Source organism: Dinoponera quadriceps, unplaced genomic scaffold (genome assembly GCF_001313825.1).
Source record: "Dinoponera quadriceps isolate SergipeBrazil2010 unplaced genomic scaffold, ASM131382v1 scaffold179, whole genome shotgun sequence".
Taxonomy (NCBI): domain Eukaryota; kingdom Metazoa; phylum Arthropoda; class Insecta; order Hymenoptera; family Formicidae; genus Dinoponera; species Dinoponera quadriceps.
The window spans coordinates 767,574-786,058 of NW_014554529.1; the positions used below are offsets into that span (position 1 = coordinate 767,574).

Below are 18,485 nucleotides of genomic sequence, written 5' to 3' on the forward strand. Positions count from 1 at the left end.
GTTTCTACGTGCATAGATATCATTTGCAAATCAAATTTTGGACCGACATGCATATTCAGCAATGCCTTCCATCTATAGTCTTTCTACAGATTTTTATTCTAATTATTGATGGTGATTCATGTAAGAATTTTTATATTTCTATGTTGTTTGTTTACCATGATGTTTACGAATTTGTTTGATCAAGTTTAAATTTACAATAAGCATAGTAAGAGTTTAATTTTTAACTTTGAGTATTAAATTGTAACATACTTTATAGCAACAATTGCTGTTATCATGGATGTCAAACCTATAGGCACGTAATATTTCTAAAATTTTATATGAATATTATTAAATATTAAAATAACATTCTTATGATATTCTAAAAATGTTATGCAATATTTTTAATATTATAAGAATGTTTTACTATATCTATAATGTTATATGTTCTTTTTATTTGATATTTTTAATATATTACAAAACTGTTTTTAGAATATTTAAAAAAATGTCTTAATAATATAGAAAAATATATATAAATAACACACACATATATATATATATAATTTTTTACTATAAAACATATTTTTGCACAAAATTATTTCGACTTTATTTATATAAGAAAAAAAATTAGTATTGCAGTACATATGAAAAAATTACAATTATTTAAGTGATATATATATGCATGAGGTTGAATTTTTAAAAAGTATAAAATATAAAAATAATATAAATAATATTATTAGAATATTATTAGAATATTATGTCTAATATCCTAAGAATATGCTCAGAATATTACTTAATATTAAATAATATTACGTGAATATAAGAATCATATAATTTTTTTTAGAGCGTAAATATGAAAAGTGAAAATTCTAATTGTTTTTAAATTAGAAAATTTAAACTTTTAACACGTTTATGTTATATGAGAATGTTCATGATCAATATCGATAGCTGGAAGAATATCGACCGCTGGAGGGGGGTAACGATGGTAATACAATAATACAGACATATTGTCGGTAAAACAGTACAGAATATCAGTCCACGCGCGCGTGATGTCAGCCTCCCTCATGACATCAACTCCCGCGCTTACAAATTCCCCTATCCCCTGCGTGATGTCAGCTCCCGCACCTATAAATTCCTCTTTCCCCGCGTGATGTCAGCCACTCGTCCACTTGTCCATCGTTAGCGATGACTTTTTCCCATTTTTCGGGCAGCAAACGAATTCCGCGGCGAAAGAATGACTTATCTTTGGAGGTGATCGAGTAAGAAACCCATTTTTCGACGTCTTCATAAGAATTGAAGCGTTCCTCAGAAAGTGCGTGTGCCATCGACCGAAACAAGTGGTAATCGGAAGGGGCACAGTCTAGTGAATAAGCAGCATGGGGTAGCACTTCCCAGCGAAGTGCTCTTAACGTTTTCTTGACACGTATTGTAACGTGAGGCCGAGCGTTGTCATGAAGCAAAATCACTTTATGCTGCCTACTTTTATATTCTGGTCATTTTTCGTGCAAGGCTCGACTCAAACGGATAATTTGGTTTCGGTAGATATGTCCTGTGATTGTTTGACCAAATTTCAATAGCTTATAGTACACTACACCCTTCTGATCCCGCCAAATATAGAGCATTGCCTTCCTTCCATGGATATTCCGCTTTGGCGTCGATGTTGAGGATTGGCCGAGGTCGCAAATAGTTTTTCGACGTTTGGAGTTGTAAAAATAATTTCCATTTTTCATCTCCAATGATGATACGATGCATAAATCCCTTTCTTTGCTGCCTAGCAAGTAGAATTTCGCAGATGGTTTTTCGCCTTTCAATATCTCTTGGCTTGAATTCAGATGGGACCCATTTTCTTTCCTTGTAGACCTTTCCCAAGGCTCCGAACGATCGGAAATGACAGATTGAGCACAATTCAATGCAAGTTGTTTTTGCGTCTGACATGGGTCTTCATCTACCAATGCCTGCAATTTTTCGAATGCTCTTGGCCGTCCAGAACACTCTTTATCCTCTACATCAAAATTACCACTTTTAAAGCGTCGATACTATTCTCTGCATGTCTTATCGGAAGGAGCACTATCACCATAAACTTCTACAAGCATTCGATGAATTTCAGCTGCAGTTTTCTTCCATTTGAAGCTAAAGATTTCCACTTCGCGCAAATGACGTTTATTTGGCTCAAATTTCGACTTTTTCGATGCAGTAAGAAACAATGTTGTTGATGCGAACGTATACCGTAATTACTGAATTTTATTAACAGCCAATTCACCGTTTTCAAACTTTTCGGTTAACCAGGACGCTCTTTGTCATTCACATCCAAATCGTTATCTTTGAATAGTCTAAACCAATCTCTGCAAGTTGTTTCAGATAGAGCATGCTCTCCATAAGCCTACACTAGCAAACGATGACTTCCAGCAACAGATTTCTTGAAATGAAAGCAGAAAAGTAATGCTTCCCGTGCATTCTCTTTTTTGGGTACAATACCTGACATTTTCAATGCAATAAAAAATTGTGTTTTTTACACTACGATCTAATGTTAGACACTAATTATTAATGCTTAGTAACAGTACTTTATATACACTAATAGTTACTTTCGTCCGTGTTGAAGTAGCACAACTACGGACCTTTATTAGTCAACAGCGAGAATTAATTCAAGCACTTAATGGATCTCTTATAGATCAAACCTAATCGCGATTTTTTTTAATTCTTCGCGTCGCAATCGCAATTTTGTTGATTCTTTTTTAGCTCACAATGTATCGAGAACTGATTTATCTAAATGCAAGTTATCTCAACTTGGAAGCGAGTATAAAGGATTTATTATGACGACTGTCGGTGGTTTCCGATGTCAATCATGGTCCTCTAAACAACCGTTTTATAAAGTAAGTTTTTCAATACGTTTTATGGTCCCTTGGTGTTGTGTTTGAGAATGTTTTTTTATTTTATATTTATTTAATTATATCAATGAGTATTTCCTTTTTAGGGGACATATTATCGCTAATCTTGACATATATTATTAACACTTTGCCGTCCGCATGTTTCATCAGGATTTTTTTGTTTGGCGCCGTTTTGTTTCGAAGTTTTCGGGAGATCATAAATCGTCAGTTCTTATTAGTTTTCAATCCTGTCCCGCTATTTTCATGAAATTTCGAGGATATATGTAAATAAATGTAACATTTTTTAATATTATATATTTATTTATTTATTAATATTTTATTGGGTACTTAGTATTTCTCTTTTAAACGATATGAAGCAAAACAATCTCCGAGGTATAACGCGACTCCACAAGACTTACACATTAAATTTGTTGTCCTTCTTTTTTTGTTTTTGGAACATACATGGCACTTTCTTCGTTTTTGTTTATCGGTTTCGGAAATTTGTATTAGCTGGTGTTGCTTTAGCTGACCGGAAAGTCTGTCGATCGAATCATGATGTAACTGTAACTTATTGTTACTTAAACAGAACACAAACAGAACACCAACAGTACACAATTAGAACACAAACGGCACCACAGTGCTGTCATCGGCCTTTGCGTGACAGTTTTGCGCATGACATCAACGTGGTGTCGCCGGCCTTTGCACGATAGTTTTCGCGGGACACCAACGTGGTGTCCCCGGACGGCATAGTGTTAAGATAATAAGTAATCTTGAAAAAATTCAGTTGGTGGTCTATATGTTTTTACTTTCCTTTTTCATTACTAGATCAGTACCAACATAACTGATGCAGATTTTCCAGAAAGATCTGTGAAGTTGGCTAAAAATTATTGTAGAAATCCCACCCAGGATCTAAGAGGACCCTGGTGTTATACATTAGAACCTACAGTTATCGATGATGAGTGCGCTATTCCGCTTTGTAATTACGGAAGTAAGTTAAATGATAACATTAACTTCTTTTATTTTCAATGAACAAACGGATTTATGCTATCTTCTGTAAATAAAATTAAAATGTATTATTTTGCATATGAAAGATATATCGTTTGCATTAGATTGTATTATAACGGGACCAGGAGCTGAATACGGTGGAAGTCGTAGTTTTAGTGCTTCAAGAAGAAAATGTAAATCTTGGAACAAAAGATACAAACTTGGCAATGCAAAAGCAAGTAAATTAAATCTTATTATTGTGAATTATAATGGAAGATGTGTCAACAAGTAATAATAGTCTCTTTCTTATTACTTTATTATTTGCTAATTGTTTTTTCAGAGTATTAAATTCGATAATAAACATTTCCCTGACGGATCAAGGACAAAAGCAAATAATTTCTGTAGAAATCCAAATGATGATGTTGGTGGTCCTTGGTGTTATGTGGAGGAAAAAGGTTCTGAATTAATAAGAAAAGAATACTGCGAAATTCCATTCTGCGATGACCGAGGTTTGTACAGTCAAATAATGGAAAAAAAACTAAAATTTTGAAAATGTTAAAAATTAAAGATTATCATCAAGAATGAATATTTGTCATAATTTTTTTTATTAAATAAAACATTATAAAATTCTAATAGTTATTTCTATGTTTTAGATTGCTTAATGTATTCTCGAAATTCATCAACCTATTCTATACTAACAAGATTAAATAATACTTATGGAAATATATCCTTTTGGATAAAACTCTGGAATCCTCTCGATGAACAAAATGTATATGATTGTCATTAAGTATTTGATAGATCAAATAACTCAACACATGATTAATGAAATTATTTGCATATATCCAGGCAGAAGCTAGGATCTTACTAAGTTTACTTCCAATTCCGTCTTCTGCCGAGAAAATTGCCCAAAACTGGAAAGCTGGAGTAGAACTTTTAATTTCAAACAGTGTTAGCGGTCAAACATATCCTGTTACTGATGTTAGTACAAATAGCTAAGAATTAAATAAGCAGCATATAATAATAATAATAATAATAAAATAATAAAGTATTAATATGACACATTTTATTGATTATTGAAATATATTTTTCAGAACAGACATGTTTTCCAAGATACGCCCCAGATATTACTTAGTTCTAACTGGACTGGTTTATGGATCACATGGGGTGGTGGTTTTATATCACTCGGAATTCACGGTACATCCAAGCCATTGATTACGGATGAGTACAAAACAAAAAATAGTATTTCGAGTTTATACCCCGACCATTTTCTGCATTACGGCGTTATGGGCACTGGTGTATTATGGAGCACAGAATTTTGTCAAAATTGTACAGTGAAGTCCTCTTAACCCGGGAAAAAAGATTACATATAATCATATAAAATTACATATAATTATACCAGGTGTAGAGGTTTGAAACCGGAAATTTTTTGTAAAAATTACACGTCTGTTATTTGAAAATGATAAAAAATATTTTATTCAAAATAATATCCATTGCTATTTATACATTTTTCCCACTTCTCCGGCAGTTTATGAATGCCACGCCAAGAAAACATTTCTTCTTTTGAAACGAACCAGCTATCGAGCTATTTTCGTACATTTTCATAATTTGGCTCCCGAGTTAGCGTCACGTTTTTCATGGATTTACATAAGTTACTAGATAAGTTTTGCAATGCGCGCTTTAATTTCATCGTGCAGTTTTAAAGTTAGTATCACTGACAAATACGTCTTAATAAAAAATAGATTGTTAAGTTTAGTTATTCCGCGTCAAATCGTTCGTAAACATTGAGCGTTTGAATCAGTCGAGTTCGTCAAGTATAGCGTCGAGAAAAGAAATTCGTGCGGTAATTAAATACAATTTTGTGAAGGGTATGACGATTGATGAGTGTTTGAATTCAAAATTGTTTTGGGCAATGACGGTCCACAAGCGTAACAGTCAAATGTGGCTATTTTAATATGAATTAATGCCAATGCAAGTGCGAAAATCTCAATCAATAAAAAAAATATGATCGTCAAATTTTCCATGATTAGAGGTATTTTGACGCGAATCATTTTGGAAAATTAGCGAACGATGACTGTCCAATAATATACAGATGCACGTTTAAATCATATTATAGCAGAGTTAAAAATCCGCGTTTATATTCAAAAATGATCCCTTGGATTTTTCACCACGATAATGCTCGACCACATACTGACTACATAGCTGAACTGACTCAAGAATTTTTAAAGAATACTGGCTTAAAATTGTTTAAGAATTTACCTTAAAGTCTTGATTTAGCACTCCGTGATTTCTGTTTATTTCCTTTTATTAAAGAAAAATTGGAAAGACGGAGATTTTTGAGTGATGAGAAGCTTACAGCGTCATGAAACGGCGTACCATTTGTGCGGATCAGTCTCCAGAAAAGTAACAGCAAATTTTCAATGACTGGTTTATTTGAATGGAGAAATATATTAAATGTAATGGTGATTATTTTGAAAGAATGTAAATAAATAAACTATACTGGAAAACTTATCTAGTAACCTATGTATTTCCAACGTTTCGTGAACACTTCTTCGGAGTGAAGAATGACCCGAAATTCGGAAGCCAAATAAAATATTTCTCCAAATAATATCACACTGTGTATATTACTTCATGTGGAGAATAAAAAATAATTTTGCTAAGATTTTTTATGCATTTAGATTGCGAAAGTTATATAACTTTTGGGGATGAGTTCTTAACTGTTTGGCCGATGCGAAAGAATAACGATACACAGGATGTGCGTTTTTACGTTCGAGCTAACCGTGATATAAAAATACGATTATATCAGAGTCCTGCAGTACGGTTTCCTTGTTTCACAGTAAGAAGAAAAACTTTTAAATTTGCTAACGTTCAGATAGAATTTAAAATAAAAGGTGGGAGGATCGCAAATCAAAAGTATAGTAGATATATTTTTATTCTATAGGTGGAAATCAGACATAACGACATTATATCTTTATTATATCAAGAAAATGAGATAGCAGTAAAACAGTATTTGAAAGAAGTTATAATTAAAGAGTCGCTCGATTATTGGGCTTGGAAAGAGTTCACTATCAGGTCTCTTAAAAATCATGTACATATAATTAATTTATTTCATTGTGTTTTCAGATTTGTGTTATATTAATAAGTTTTCGCTTATGACATTAACAGCATTTTCGGGACATACTTGAGTTTAATTTCACAACATGAATCTGAGAGTAAGGAAATTTTCTTTGTAAATCATAATTTACTGACTACTTTACGTTGGTTCAGTGTCGGGAGTAACGGAACGATAGCATATTGGACAATTTTTTGTCCACCCGACCGTAAGTATATTTTTTAGAAAAAAATTTTTATTAGTATTTATTAAATATATAATTTTGTCTTAAAATAATATTCTAAACAGCAACGGAAGCAATAGAAGATCCTCAGCCTCCAAACTGCATTCATAATACTGCCGATTATCAATATCATGGAACTCAATGGACAAGTGAAAAAGAACTTCCTTGTGTACCATGGGTAGAAAAAGAGGTATACACTATCATCGACTATAGTTGGATAGTAACTAATTAATCAGTTAAAAATAAAGTTAAAAGTTAAAAAGTTAGTAACTTTTAACTTAACTTAGTTAATTTTAAAATAGGTTAAATGGGTTAACCTTTAATTTAAACTAATTATTTTTCCTCTAACTTTTAACTTTGTTTTTATATAAGTTAAAATGTTTTCCAATTATTACTTTCTAATAAACAACACAGAGAGATACAAAAGCTACATTCAGCGAATAAAGCAGATTATTGAATACTTAGTGAATATTATCTGTGATTGGAGTATTCTTTAGATTTTTGATGCTTCTTTCGAACCTATACAGAGAATGGAAATTTACAAAATTCTATTTACAGAATTTATATCGACCATAGTCGAGATATAGAGATGATTGACATTACCCATTGACGAGTATTACTCCATTTTCCTTTATATCTAAAAATTTTTGTTCGGGTGGGGTGAGGTTCTTTTCCAACTACAATTAAATATGTCGTCTACTAATATTAGAAATTATGTTTATTCATTTTCTAATGAAAATACGATGGTGCGCTTATTAGATACCGGACAACGAGAAGATTGCCGACAATTTTGTCGATAGATCTATCACCAAGGTTTTAAACAGATGTAGGAATCCAAGTCATGATCCCAGTGGGCCTTATTGTTATACGATTTCCACTTCACATGCTACGGACGTCACAAAACAATATTGTTCCGTTCGAGTTTGTAGATCATCAGGTAACTATCATTATTAATATTTCTGTTCCGTCGCTGTTATCGTCATGTTTGAATACGTTAGAAGAGAGAAAACGGATGCCCGAAATTCATGCGACATTTGTTGAAATAGAAAGATATGTCTATAAAACAATATTTGCGACCGATTGAGTATATTTGTTAAATATTCTGAAAACTTTCTTATGTTCTGACAACCAATAAATAATCATAAAATTAACATGACATGCCACTTTCCTTTTTAGCTTACTTTCTTTCATCATTCCGTTACGTTAATTTTATGATCATTTAATGATTTTTAAATAAAAAAAAATTTATGCGGGATATTTACAAATAATTACTAAATATTTGTTTGAATAAACAATTTTATAATTAAAATTATTATAAATTATGTTTAAAATTAGTATATATGTACTTGAATTGAATAAGTAATATTTAAGTAAATGTATTTATTTCGTGTAAGTTATTTTTGGTCCAGTGTAGAACCCTTTTGAAACCTCGCGGTACTTGAGGCCCTGTGCTTTCGTATTTATAATACATGTAATATTTATCATACATGTAAATAATGCTAATTTTGACTTGAATTATCTCAGCTTTAATACGGTCAACTTTTTTCTAATTTTACATGTGTAAGTTTCGATTGCTATGTTTTGACATATTAAAATTTGAAAAGATTCCTAAGAAAATAAATTTACGAACCACCTGCCTTCAATTACCCATTAAATTTGAATTTTATTATATACCTGGATATATTTGCCAATTTCATCATTACGACTTTCTACGTAAGTAATACCAACAAAACTATACAGGGTCTGTCCAGAAAGTAATGTCATTGAGTCGATTAAAAAAAATTTATTGAACTTTTCGTTACAACACATCAAAATTCTACAAAATAGGCTCCTCCTGCGTTGACACGTCGGCTCCAGCGAGTTTTCCAGGCATCGAATGCGCCACGGTAGGCCTCCTTTGGAATGTCCTTTAAAGCCGCGGTGCAAACTGCTTGGATCCCCTCAATGGTCTCGAAATGCTTTCCTTTCATGGGCCCTTTCAGGCGTGGAAACAGAAAGAAGTCGGGGGGAGAGACGTCCGGACTGTACGGAGGCTGGGGAATCGTTGGTACCCCTACTTTGGCTAAGTAGTTGGTGACGAGGAAGGAGCTGTGGGCCGGCGCGTTGTTGTGATGCAACTTTCAGTCCTTTACGATGTCCGGCCGGACGCCTTGAACCCTAATAACTGTGTCTAATAACTGTGACAGTAAACGGACATTCAATCGTCGGTCTGTGTTCAAAAGTTCTTTCACTCGCGTCACATTGTCGTCCATGGTGGTCGTCGATGGCGCGGGCTTCGTCGTCGACCTCTTCCCGGCCTTCCAAAAAAACCTTGTGCCACCGGAACACTTGCCGATCCGACAGGACATTTTCTTTAAAAGCTGTCTTGATCATTGGAAGAGTTTCCGCCGCGGTCTTGCCAAATTTAACGCAAAACTTGATCGCCATCCTTTGTTCTAACGAGCGCTGCATTTTTACTTGCACGAGGTCACAAAACGACTTCCACGGAAACGCATGTCCTTACTATGCAGCTGGCGGGAGAAGACTGAGTGACTCAACATTCGTTAGCTGACTTCCCCCTCTACCATTCCCAACCGATTCGAGCGCGCTCTGACAGTCAGTCGCGTAAAAAAAAATCACTGACATTACTTTCCGGACAAACCCTGTATATTGTACATTTTTTACTAGAAACCATCAAACAGAGTCATTATACTATAGGTTACTTTTCGATAATCACAATACTGAAAATCTATTGTTTATGTTGCATATATTATAAATTTACAATACTGACAGTAAATATCGGAATGCAGCCATAATTACATCTTCATACATGTTTCTTATTTACATACGCTTTTCGCAGAATGTCGGATGGCAGGGACTGCTAATGATTACATAGGTACCCTATCGACGACTCGTTCAGGTCGAATATGTGCAAAGTGGTTGAGCGATTACGATCTCGAACAGATGCAAAAACCTAACGCATCGTTGACGACCGATATTCCTTCTGAGACTTCGAATATAACTCGTATAAAATATTCTTTGATGAAGCAAAATATCTCATTGAGATCATTATTCACAAAATCGCCGTTGCGTCCATCGCCAAAATCACTAACAAAATCAAAATTTACGGCTGTAAAACCTATTCATAGTGTCAATCAAGCGTATTGGAATAACAGTCTCTATCCTGAGCATAGTGTTCGAAATGCCAGTAACTATTGTAGAGATCCTTCACGCAATATTGCTGGTACTTGGTGTTATACGACGGATCCATTAGTTCCGCAAGATCTTTGCGATGTAAGAGATTGCGAGAAGCCAGGTAAAGCTTATTATATATAAATATACTTAACAGAAAATTCACATCGAGGGTGACAATTGGAATTGTGATTAAAGTAAATGGTTATTACTTCACAATAAATAGGTCGAACAAAATGAATGAAGCATTTTGTAGTGTAGAATTAATTAAGTTTTAGTTTTTTTATATCCTTCGTACCTACCTGAATAGTTAAGACGTGTGAATATTGTAATGTTATAATAATAACAGTAACAATATATCGATAAGTTTCGGAGGTCGAGAAAAAAACAAGTGCGCAAAAACAGAGTGAAGAACGTGAGTGGCGTGACAACGAAAAATCAACAGATTGAAACGAGACACGACGAGGCTCGGAAGTGTGTACAATACATTAAACGCTTTTCTTTGATTTTTCCTCGATTCTACGATTTGAATCAGTTTTCTTTTGAAACCTCTCCTATCCCACTTAAAATATCCACTACAGTAGAAGACTTGTCTTGAAATTTTATTACAATAATAAAGTATAAAACAAATATATAAAGTTTTATTAATTTAAATACATGATATTAAAAAAGGAGCAAAAATGTGCTTAATGCGTATAAACTAATGGAGTATGCTTTCAAAATGTTGTATATCGGAATCGGTACGGAATTGCAACCGTTTTCAACAATCTTCAAATATATTATATTAAATATATTATTCAACATGTCTGTAGGAATGTTGCGAGTACATTTTCCAAAAATCATCTATCAACTCTTCGGTGTTTCGAGGCTATACAATATAACATTTGTTTTTGACATATATCCAGAGGAAAAAATTACACGGGTTCAAATCGGGTGTATAAGGAGGCTATTCTACATTTTCATGAACAAATTTCGGATATCCTAACTCAATCATCCTGCTGCCGTATACTTTATGTAGTAAATTCCAAAAGTTTCCAGCCTGACTAATTTTTAGAAATGATAGAAAGAAAATAACAGTATTATTTTTCAACATAATCTCTATTTACTTCAGTTCATTTTTCATATCTTTGAATTAACATTTCTACGTTCTTGAAAAAATAGTCCGAACTTCTGTCTGCAAAATGATCAAGAGCTGTATCTTACACTTTATTGTGGTCCAAAAATGATCTTTTTCGAAGCTTTTTCTTCAATTTTGAGAAAAGTAGTCACTTGGCACTAAATCTGGGTTGTAGTGTGGATGTTGAATCTTTCTGACGCCACTGTCCTTTACTGTAACCTTAGCAACAACAGTCATATGAAATTGACTGGTCTCAAATATCGGAAACTAATTAGTTAAATGATTGCCAAAATCGGAAAAAGGAAATATAATTATTTACTTTGGACACAATCCCAATAGTCACCCTATATAAGTACTCGTGAATATCGGAGAACGTTATATAAAATATTTTTATATTTACACATATAATTAAATTATAAATATAATTACAAATATAATTAAATTTAATAAATATTTGTTAGATGAAATACCCTTAAATAAAATACAAAAGAATTGAATATAAAAATAATTTTAAATTTTAGATTTTTAAATAGATGTTTACTTCAGATTATATTGGTTTTTGAAAAAATTTAGACTTTTTACGTAAATTTTGGATTTATTATAGAAGTTGCATTAACAATTAATGACAGAAAAGTAAATTTTTCTTTATTAGTCAAGTAAAAATGAATTTAAAAACATTTCAATAATATCTTTAGGAACACATATGAGAGAAGGTTTAATTCTCCTTCGCTTTTAAGTGTCAGGTTCTTTCAAGTTATTTGCTAATAAAAAATTGTTATTAACTTTGTAGAGGAATGTACATTTTTTGTGAAAGGACTCGGCATTGGACGACGTTTATATGTTTTGCCGGAGCATCGTACGGAAGGTTTGCATTTTTCGTTGAAAGCATGGGAACCTGATCGGCCTGACTCCATAACGTTTGTATTTACCGCCGATGACGGATTGAAATCTCGTTACATTCTCAAGATTGGAGCTTTAGATAATGAAAAAGTTCTTCTCTATTATCAATCGGAAGAAAAAGGTAACATGGTGTCTTGAGCGTAATATCGAGAAATTTGTTTACCGATCTAATATTTAATTACTCTCTCTCTCTCTCTCTCTCTCTCTCTCTCTCTCTTTCAATTTTTACACTCATAAGAAATAGCCTTGGTGAAGAAAAAAACGTTACCGCATTTGTTGTACCTTGGCAAATGGAGCAGCTTTGTTATTCGCATACCTCGAGGACGCGTTCTTATTTATTACTCAGCAGTATCGGATCCACTTTTCGAATGGGAACATCCCGAGCCAGCCAAAGCTTTCTTACCGGTCTATTATTATTATAATAGCGAAAATGGACACGCGATAGGAGTCGCTTTTGATTGTGCCACAAGTATGTGCCTCAGTATTTTACAATCCTTAGAAATCAGCTCTTCGCGGTTGGATTTGATGTCTTTGATTTCTCTCGTTTTATAACTATATAGGATGTCACATAGAGAATACGCAAACCGAACGCTACACGAGAATATTACCGATATCGACGTGGTCTAAGGAAAACGTGGTCAGACCTAATAAATTAACACTGATGATACGTGCTAAAGGAGTCGTTTGGATACCCTTATTTCTGTTGCCCGCGACACCGGGGTAAATAAGAATAATTGTTTCGCAAATTTTTCATATATTCGTTCCTATTGCGTATCTTGCAGATTTTATGAGCTCATGCTCAGTGAACAAAGCCGGTGGATACATTTTTTGAAAAACACATATCCCAGCATGAAAGTTTATCACAAACAAAAAACCCGCAAGCCGATATTTACCACCAATTCCTGGACGAATCTCACCATAAAGTAATTCAGCTGAAAACGCGCTTGTGTTTCATTGAATCTGATTTGAACACGTAACTTTATCAATGATATTTTGGTATATATTTGGTATATATTTTGGAAAGATGGTCGGGATATACAATCAACATATTCTGCAACGAGACAAACGTATTTCATTATGTGCATCGCCGACCACTCATCTTCTACTTCTTTTCACTTGCTGTGGACGCAGGAAGTTGGGCAACATGGAGCGCAAACTGTATACCGTCAGGTACAATTATTTCATTAAGACGGTATTTATATAACTTAATATAGGGTGTTTCTTGTAATCTTAATTATAATTAAAAATGCAACAAATTGGAAATAATTTTTCCCCACCGAAAGTGTCGAGGGAAATCATTATTCATGCTGAAGTTTCAATTTTCAACATATTTTTGTAACTAAGGCACAAATATTTAACTTTATTAATTTAACTAACATTAAGGCACAAATATTTAACATTATTAATTTAACTAACATTTTAAACTTGCTGTCAGTCAAGTATTACTGCTGTATTTTGTTAACACAGATAGAAATGATTAATTTTTCAATTGTTACTGAGTGACAAATTACAAAACTGAAAATTAGTATTAGCAATTATTATTATTATTATTCATAAATTAGTTTATATGTGTTCGATAAATGCTTCTAACGTTTCCTTGACAAGTTTTGTACGTGAGGCCGTGCGCTGTCATGAAGCAAAATCACTTCATACTGTCTCGTTTTATATTCTGGTCGTTTTTCGTACAATACTTGGTTTAAATGATGGATTAACGGTCAGTGATTATTCGTCTTTACTGTTAGATCTTTAAATTTAGACCAATTATATTGACGAATTATTCAATTATTGTACAATCGTTGTTTTATGAATACAACTTTTGTTTAATGTTCAAATTCGTGGTTTTTCATATTTTTATATAATATATTGTTTTAAACTTCTTTTCTCATATTCTTTTTCAACTGTTCACACACAGATATAGATGGTGTTCCTTTAGATGGCGGATGGTCCGAATGGGGACCCTGGGCGTGCAGTGCTAGCTGTAATGGCGGCATAGGGACCAGAAAACGATATTGCAATTCACCGGAACCTAACGTGAAAGGTGAACCATGCATAGGGCCAAGCAGTATGACCGGTCGTTGCAACATGATTCTTTGTGGCGATATATCCGATGGTATATGTTGAATATATATATATCAGATTGTTCGAAAAGTTCGTTTCAAATTTCGCATGTTCTGCATTGCTACCAGGTGTAGAAGTATGAAACCGGGATTTCCCTATAGATGGTGCTAGCCATCAGTTTAGGGACCGTAAGACCGCTTCTGCAGCGCCATCATCTTCCTCTAACAGCTGACGAAGATTTTCAACACACAACAACCCAAGTTCCATACACCGGTATATTTTTCTATGACCTTAAATATTTCGAGTTTTGTGCCTACGAACTACGATTTGCGGACAGCATTGGTTTTTCGTTATCATTTGAAGAAAACTGTTGCGCATCGAATGCTTGTCGAAGCTTACGGTGAACATGCTCTTGGTAAAACACAGTGTTTCGAGTGGTTGAAAAAATTCAAAAGTGGTGATTTTGACGTGAGAAACGAAGAGCGTGGGAAACCACCGAAAAAGTTCGCAGACAACGAATTGCAAGCCTTATTGGATGAAGATGATACTCAAACTCAAGAAGAACTCGCGGATGAATTGAATGTGACGCAGAAAGCTGTCTCAATTCGTTTGAAAGCCATGGGAAAGATTCGGAAAGTGGGAAAATGGGTTCCGCATGAACTGAATGAAAGACAGCAAGAAAATCGAAAAACCACTAGACATACGATACGCGGGAATTATCGCACTATTGCCCTGCTATCACATGCTAGTAAGATTATGCTTCAAGTGATCCATGAACGCCTGAAATCATATCCCCTATCAGAAATTCCTCAGGAGCCGGCAGACTTCGTCCCAGAGCGGGGCACGCGCGAGCAAATTCTAAACGTACGGCAGATTATCGAAAACTCAAGAGAGTACAATACTAAAACATGTATATGTTTTATATACTACAGCAAGGCTTTTGATTGCATCCAATGGGAAGAAATATTGCGGTATCTCTCCGAAGTGGGAACCCCATCATACCTCATCACGCTAATAAAGAATCTCTACAAGAGCAATACCGGTTGTGTAAAGCTGAATGGACAACTGACAGATTGTTTCCATGTTAGTAAGGGCGTAAGGCGTACTTAGTCCTATTCTCTTCAACATCTATGAGGAAGACAACGGAAAGGTGGAATGGCGGCGTGTCTGTGGGTGGCAGGAAGATTAGCAACTTGAGGTGTGCTGATGACACTACCCTCTTTGCCAGTGCGAAAGAAGAACTAGTAACACTGCTACAAAAAATGGGACAGGCGAGTCTCAGTGCTGGTCTCAGAATAAACAAGAGCAAAACGAAAATAATGATCGTGGACAGACCCAATAACAACCGCATAGAGATTAAACAAGTAAACAACATAGAAGTGATCCAGAAATATCGTCTATCTCGGAGTCTTAATCACAAACACCGGTGGATGCAGCGAGGAGATTACGAGAAGAATAGCTGTTGCCAAGGGCGCCACGGCAAAGTTAACAAAGGTCTGGAAAAGCCACGATATCATGATACCAACCAAAACACGTCTGGTGGGAAGCCTTGTCTTCCTGTACGGATCTGAATGCTGGGCACTGAAAGGCACTGATAAACATGCTATTGATGTATTTGAGATGTGATGTTGGAAGGTACTTATTGATTTGCCCTCGTATTTTCCTCTTAAAAAAATTTTTTCGGGGAAAAAATTTGGGTCATTGGAAGCTCTTAATATTCATTTCGATCAATTTTTCGCCAATAAGAAAACTTCGTTGTGAAGCAACAGCATTATGCAACTATCAAAGAGATGGGTCAATGTCCTTCAACAGAGTGGTATAAGTTTGCTTCAATAAAAGGCTACTCTTTGAGTAAAACATTTCATTCTGAACTTACATTGTAGATTTGAAACGAACTTTCCGATCAATCTTATATTTATTTTTTTACTTAATATGTATGTAACCGCTTGAAAGTACACTATTTCTTTTCAAGAAGAACGTATGATATTTTTTATTTCCTTTGTAGATACCGTGACTTTGATAAAGAAGGGAATCGCGCAAAATTATACTGCTCTTACCGTGCAAGAAGGAGAGCCGATATCGCTCCCTTCTGTTTCAAATATCGTGAATATCATTAGAGTCGAATCGCCCGATTCGGAGCTACAGTGGTCTCATAATGGCATTTTCCTTCAAGAGGAAGAGCATAGATTAGAAATTAAGGATTATGAGATCAGTACGTAGCATAATATTAACATATGTATATAATTAATTAAAACACTTGACGCTTAGATATTTCTTTCTCCGGCGTAAAGTAAGTTAATAAATATAAATTTATCTCTTTCAGTATTAAGTGGAGAATTTTCTTCTTTCAAGGCTTCTGTTCCTTGCCACAGCCGTCTTGATTAATGAAGTCAAAAGCAAAAACTTATATTTAAAATTCTTACGAAAATTCTGCGTTAAATAAAATAACAAACGCCATTACCATCATCTTTACAAATATCATTACGTGATTAATATCACATGAACACTAGATATACACAAATGATGTGTGCACATTCTTGACGTGATTATGATTGATGTTACTATTATATGTAAGATATTTTCCCATCATCATAACATGAACAACATCTCAGCAGTATGTGTGCACGCATCAGTTTCTATTTTTGTCCTTACGTTTTGATTATTGTGAATACAAAATAAGACCAGATTGAATATATTTTCCTGAGTATCTAGCTATTAACTTTTAATTTAGGCCACGCCAGCGACATATTTCTATTAGATATACTTCTACTAGATATATTTCTACGGAGAAAAAGATTTCATAATATATCAATTTTACAATTATTTATTGATTTATTGATTGTTAGAATAAAAAGAAAATTTTCCATATATTATACAAACGTGCTCAATCTATCACAACTGTCATTTATAAACACATCTATTTATTTAATTGTATTTCGTAAGAATTTTAAATATGCGTTGTTTGACTTCTGACATCATCAAGCGAGACAACTACATTATGGAACCAGGAGCTTTACAAACATGAATTTGCTTTTTTCAGTAATAGGTAGAGCAATGTTGAACGACTCGGGTGTATATACGTTCACTGTGCATCGAATAGACGGGACGTATATGATATTTAAGGTAGTGACATTGGCAGTAATTCCAATAAAGGAAAGTGTCACTATTCGCGAAACTCTCTCCATGAACGTAATATGCCATTGCATTATCCTCGGCTACATATATTCTGATCTGAAGATATATTGGATTATCAATGATAAAGTGTGGAAAGATTACGGCGTCACGTTGCCCGTAGCTGTGAATGTAGATCACCTCTCAGCTGTAAATAAATCTCATCACGGTACGTGGAAGTGCATCGTGGAGCAAGTTGACCTAAAATTCAGATGGACAACAAACGTGATCCGTCTCAAAGGTACGAGAGAGAGAGAGAGAGAGAGAGAGAGAGAGAGAGAGAGAGAGAGTAATATTTAATTGTTCATTCAAGTCCATAAGCTTGATTTTAATACATATGTTGATTAAGAAAGTTTAAAGCGTACTCTCTAGTCATAATGTTTTATTAATTAAATTGTTTCGGACAACTAAAAAAATAATTTTTCAACGTTTTTAGTAAAGTGAAATCCATAAATGTTATAATATGTAATCACATTTTATTTTAAAACTTATCAAATATTTAAAAAATGACAAAAAAATTATAAGACCCGATTGCATCGAACTCCGAATTAAGTGATAATTACAGAGTCAACAATTAAATTATCTGCTGCAGAAGAAAATGAAAAAGAAGAAAAGATAAAAATTCACTTATCGCTTAACTTAATCGGGGTTTAATATAACCGAATTTAAGACTTTTATTTGATGTAAGTACCAATAGTAATAAAAGAAATATAAACATAAATCCCGCAAGTAAAAGATTAGCAGTATATCGGCAGACTAGTAGCAGATTTTATGAGAACACGTGAGACTGGTATCAATTGCATCTGCATATAACTTCCTACCAGAGCATGCACACACAACCGGACAGCAGATTGATGACAGAAATCGACCAAATTCTTCTGTCAAAGCAAGATTTCTATAATCTTCCGTCAG

At 34.0% G+C, this 18,485-nt stretch overlaps 1 protein-coding gene across 1 annotated transcript; it reads left to right on the forward strand.

Annotated features, from left to right (window-relative positions):
• The first annotated feature begins 47 nt into the window (after positions 1-47).
• Positions 48-17,873, forward strand: LOC106751753. Its single transcript, XM_014632807.1, has 22 exons — positions 48-111; positions 2,713-2,846; positions 3,666-3,828; positions 3,950-4,059; positions 4,165-4,333; positions 4,478-4,593; positions 4,671-4,802; positions 4,916-5,150; positions 6,500-6,657; positions 6,763-6,893; positions 6,987-7,141; positions 7,222-7,346; positions 7,916-8,093; positions 9,996-10,451; positions 12,235-12,465; positions 12,583-12,813; positions 12,905-13,064; positions 13,127-13,267; positions 13,369-13,514; positions 14,278-14,454; positions 16,408-16,614; positions 17,443-17,873. Exons 1-22 carry the CDS (start codon positions 48-50, stop codon positions 17,871-17,873), a joined length of 4,050 nt encoding a protein of 1,349 aa, XP_014488293.1.
• Positions 17,874-18,485: the final 612 nt, after the last annotated feature.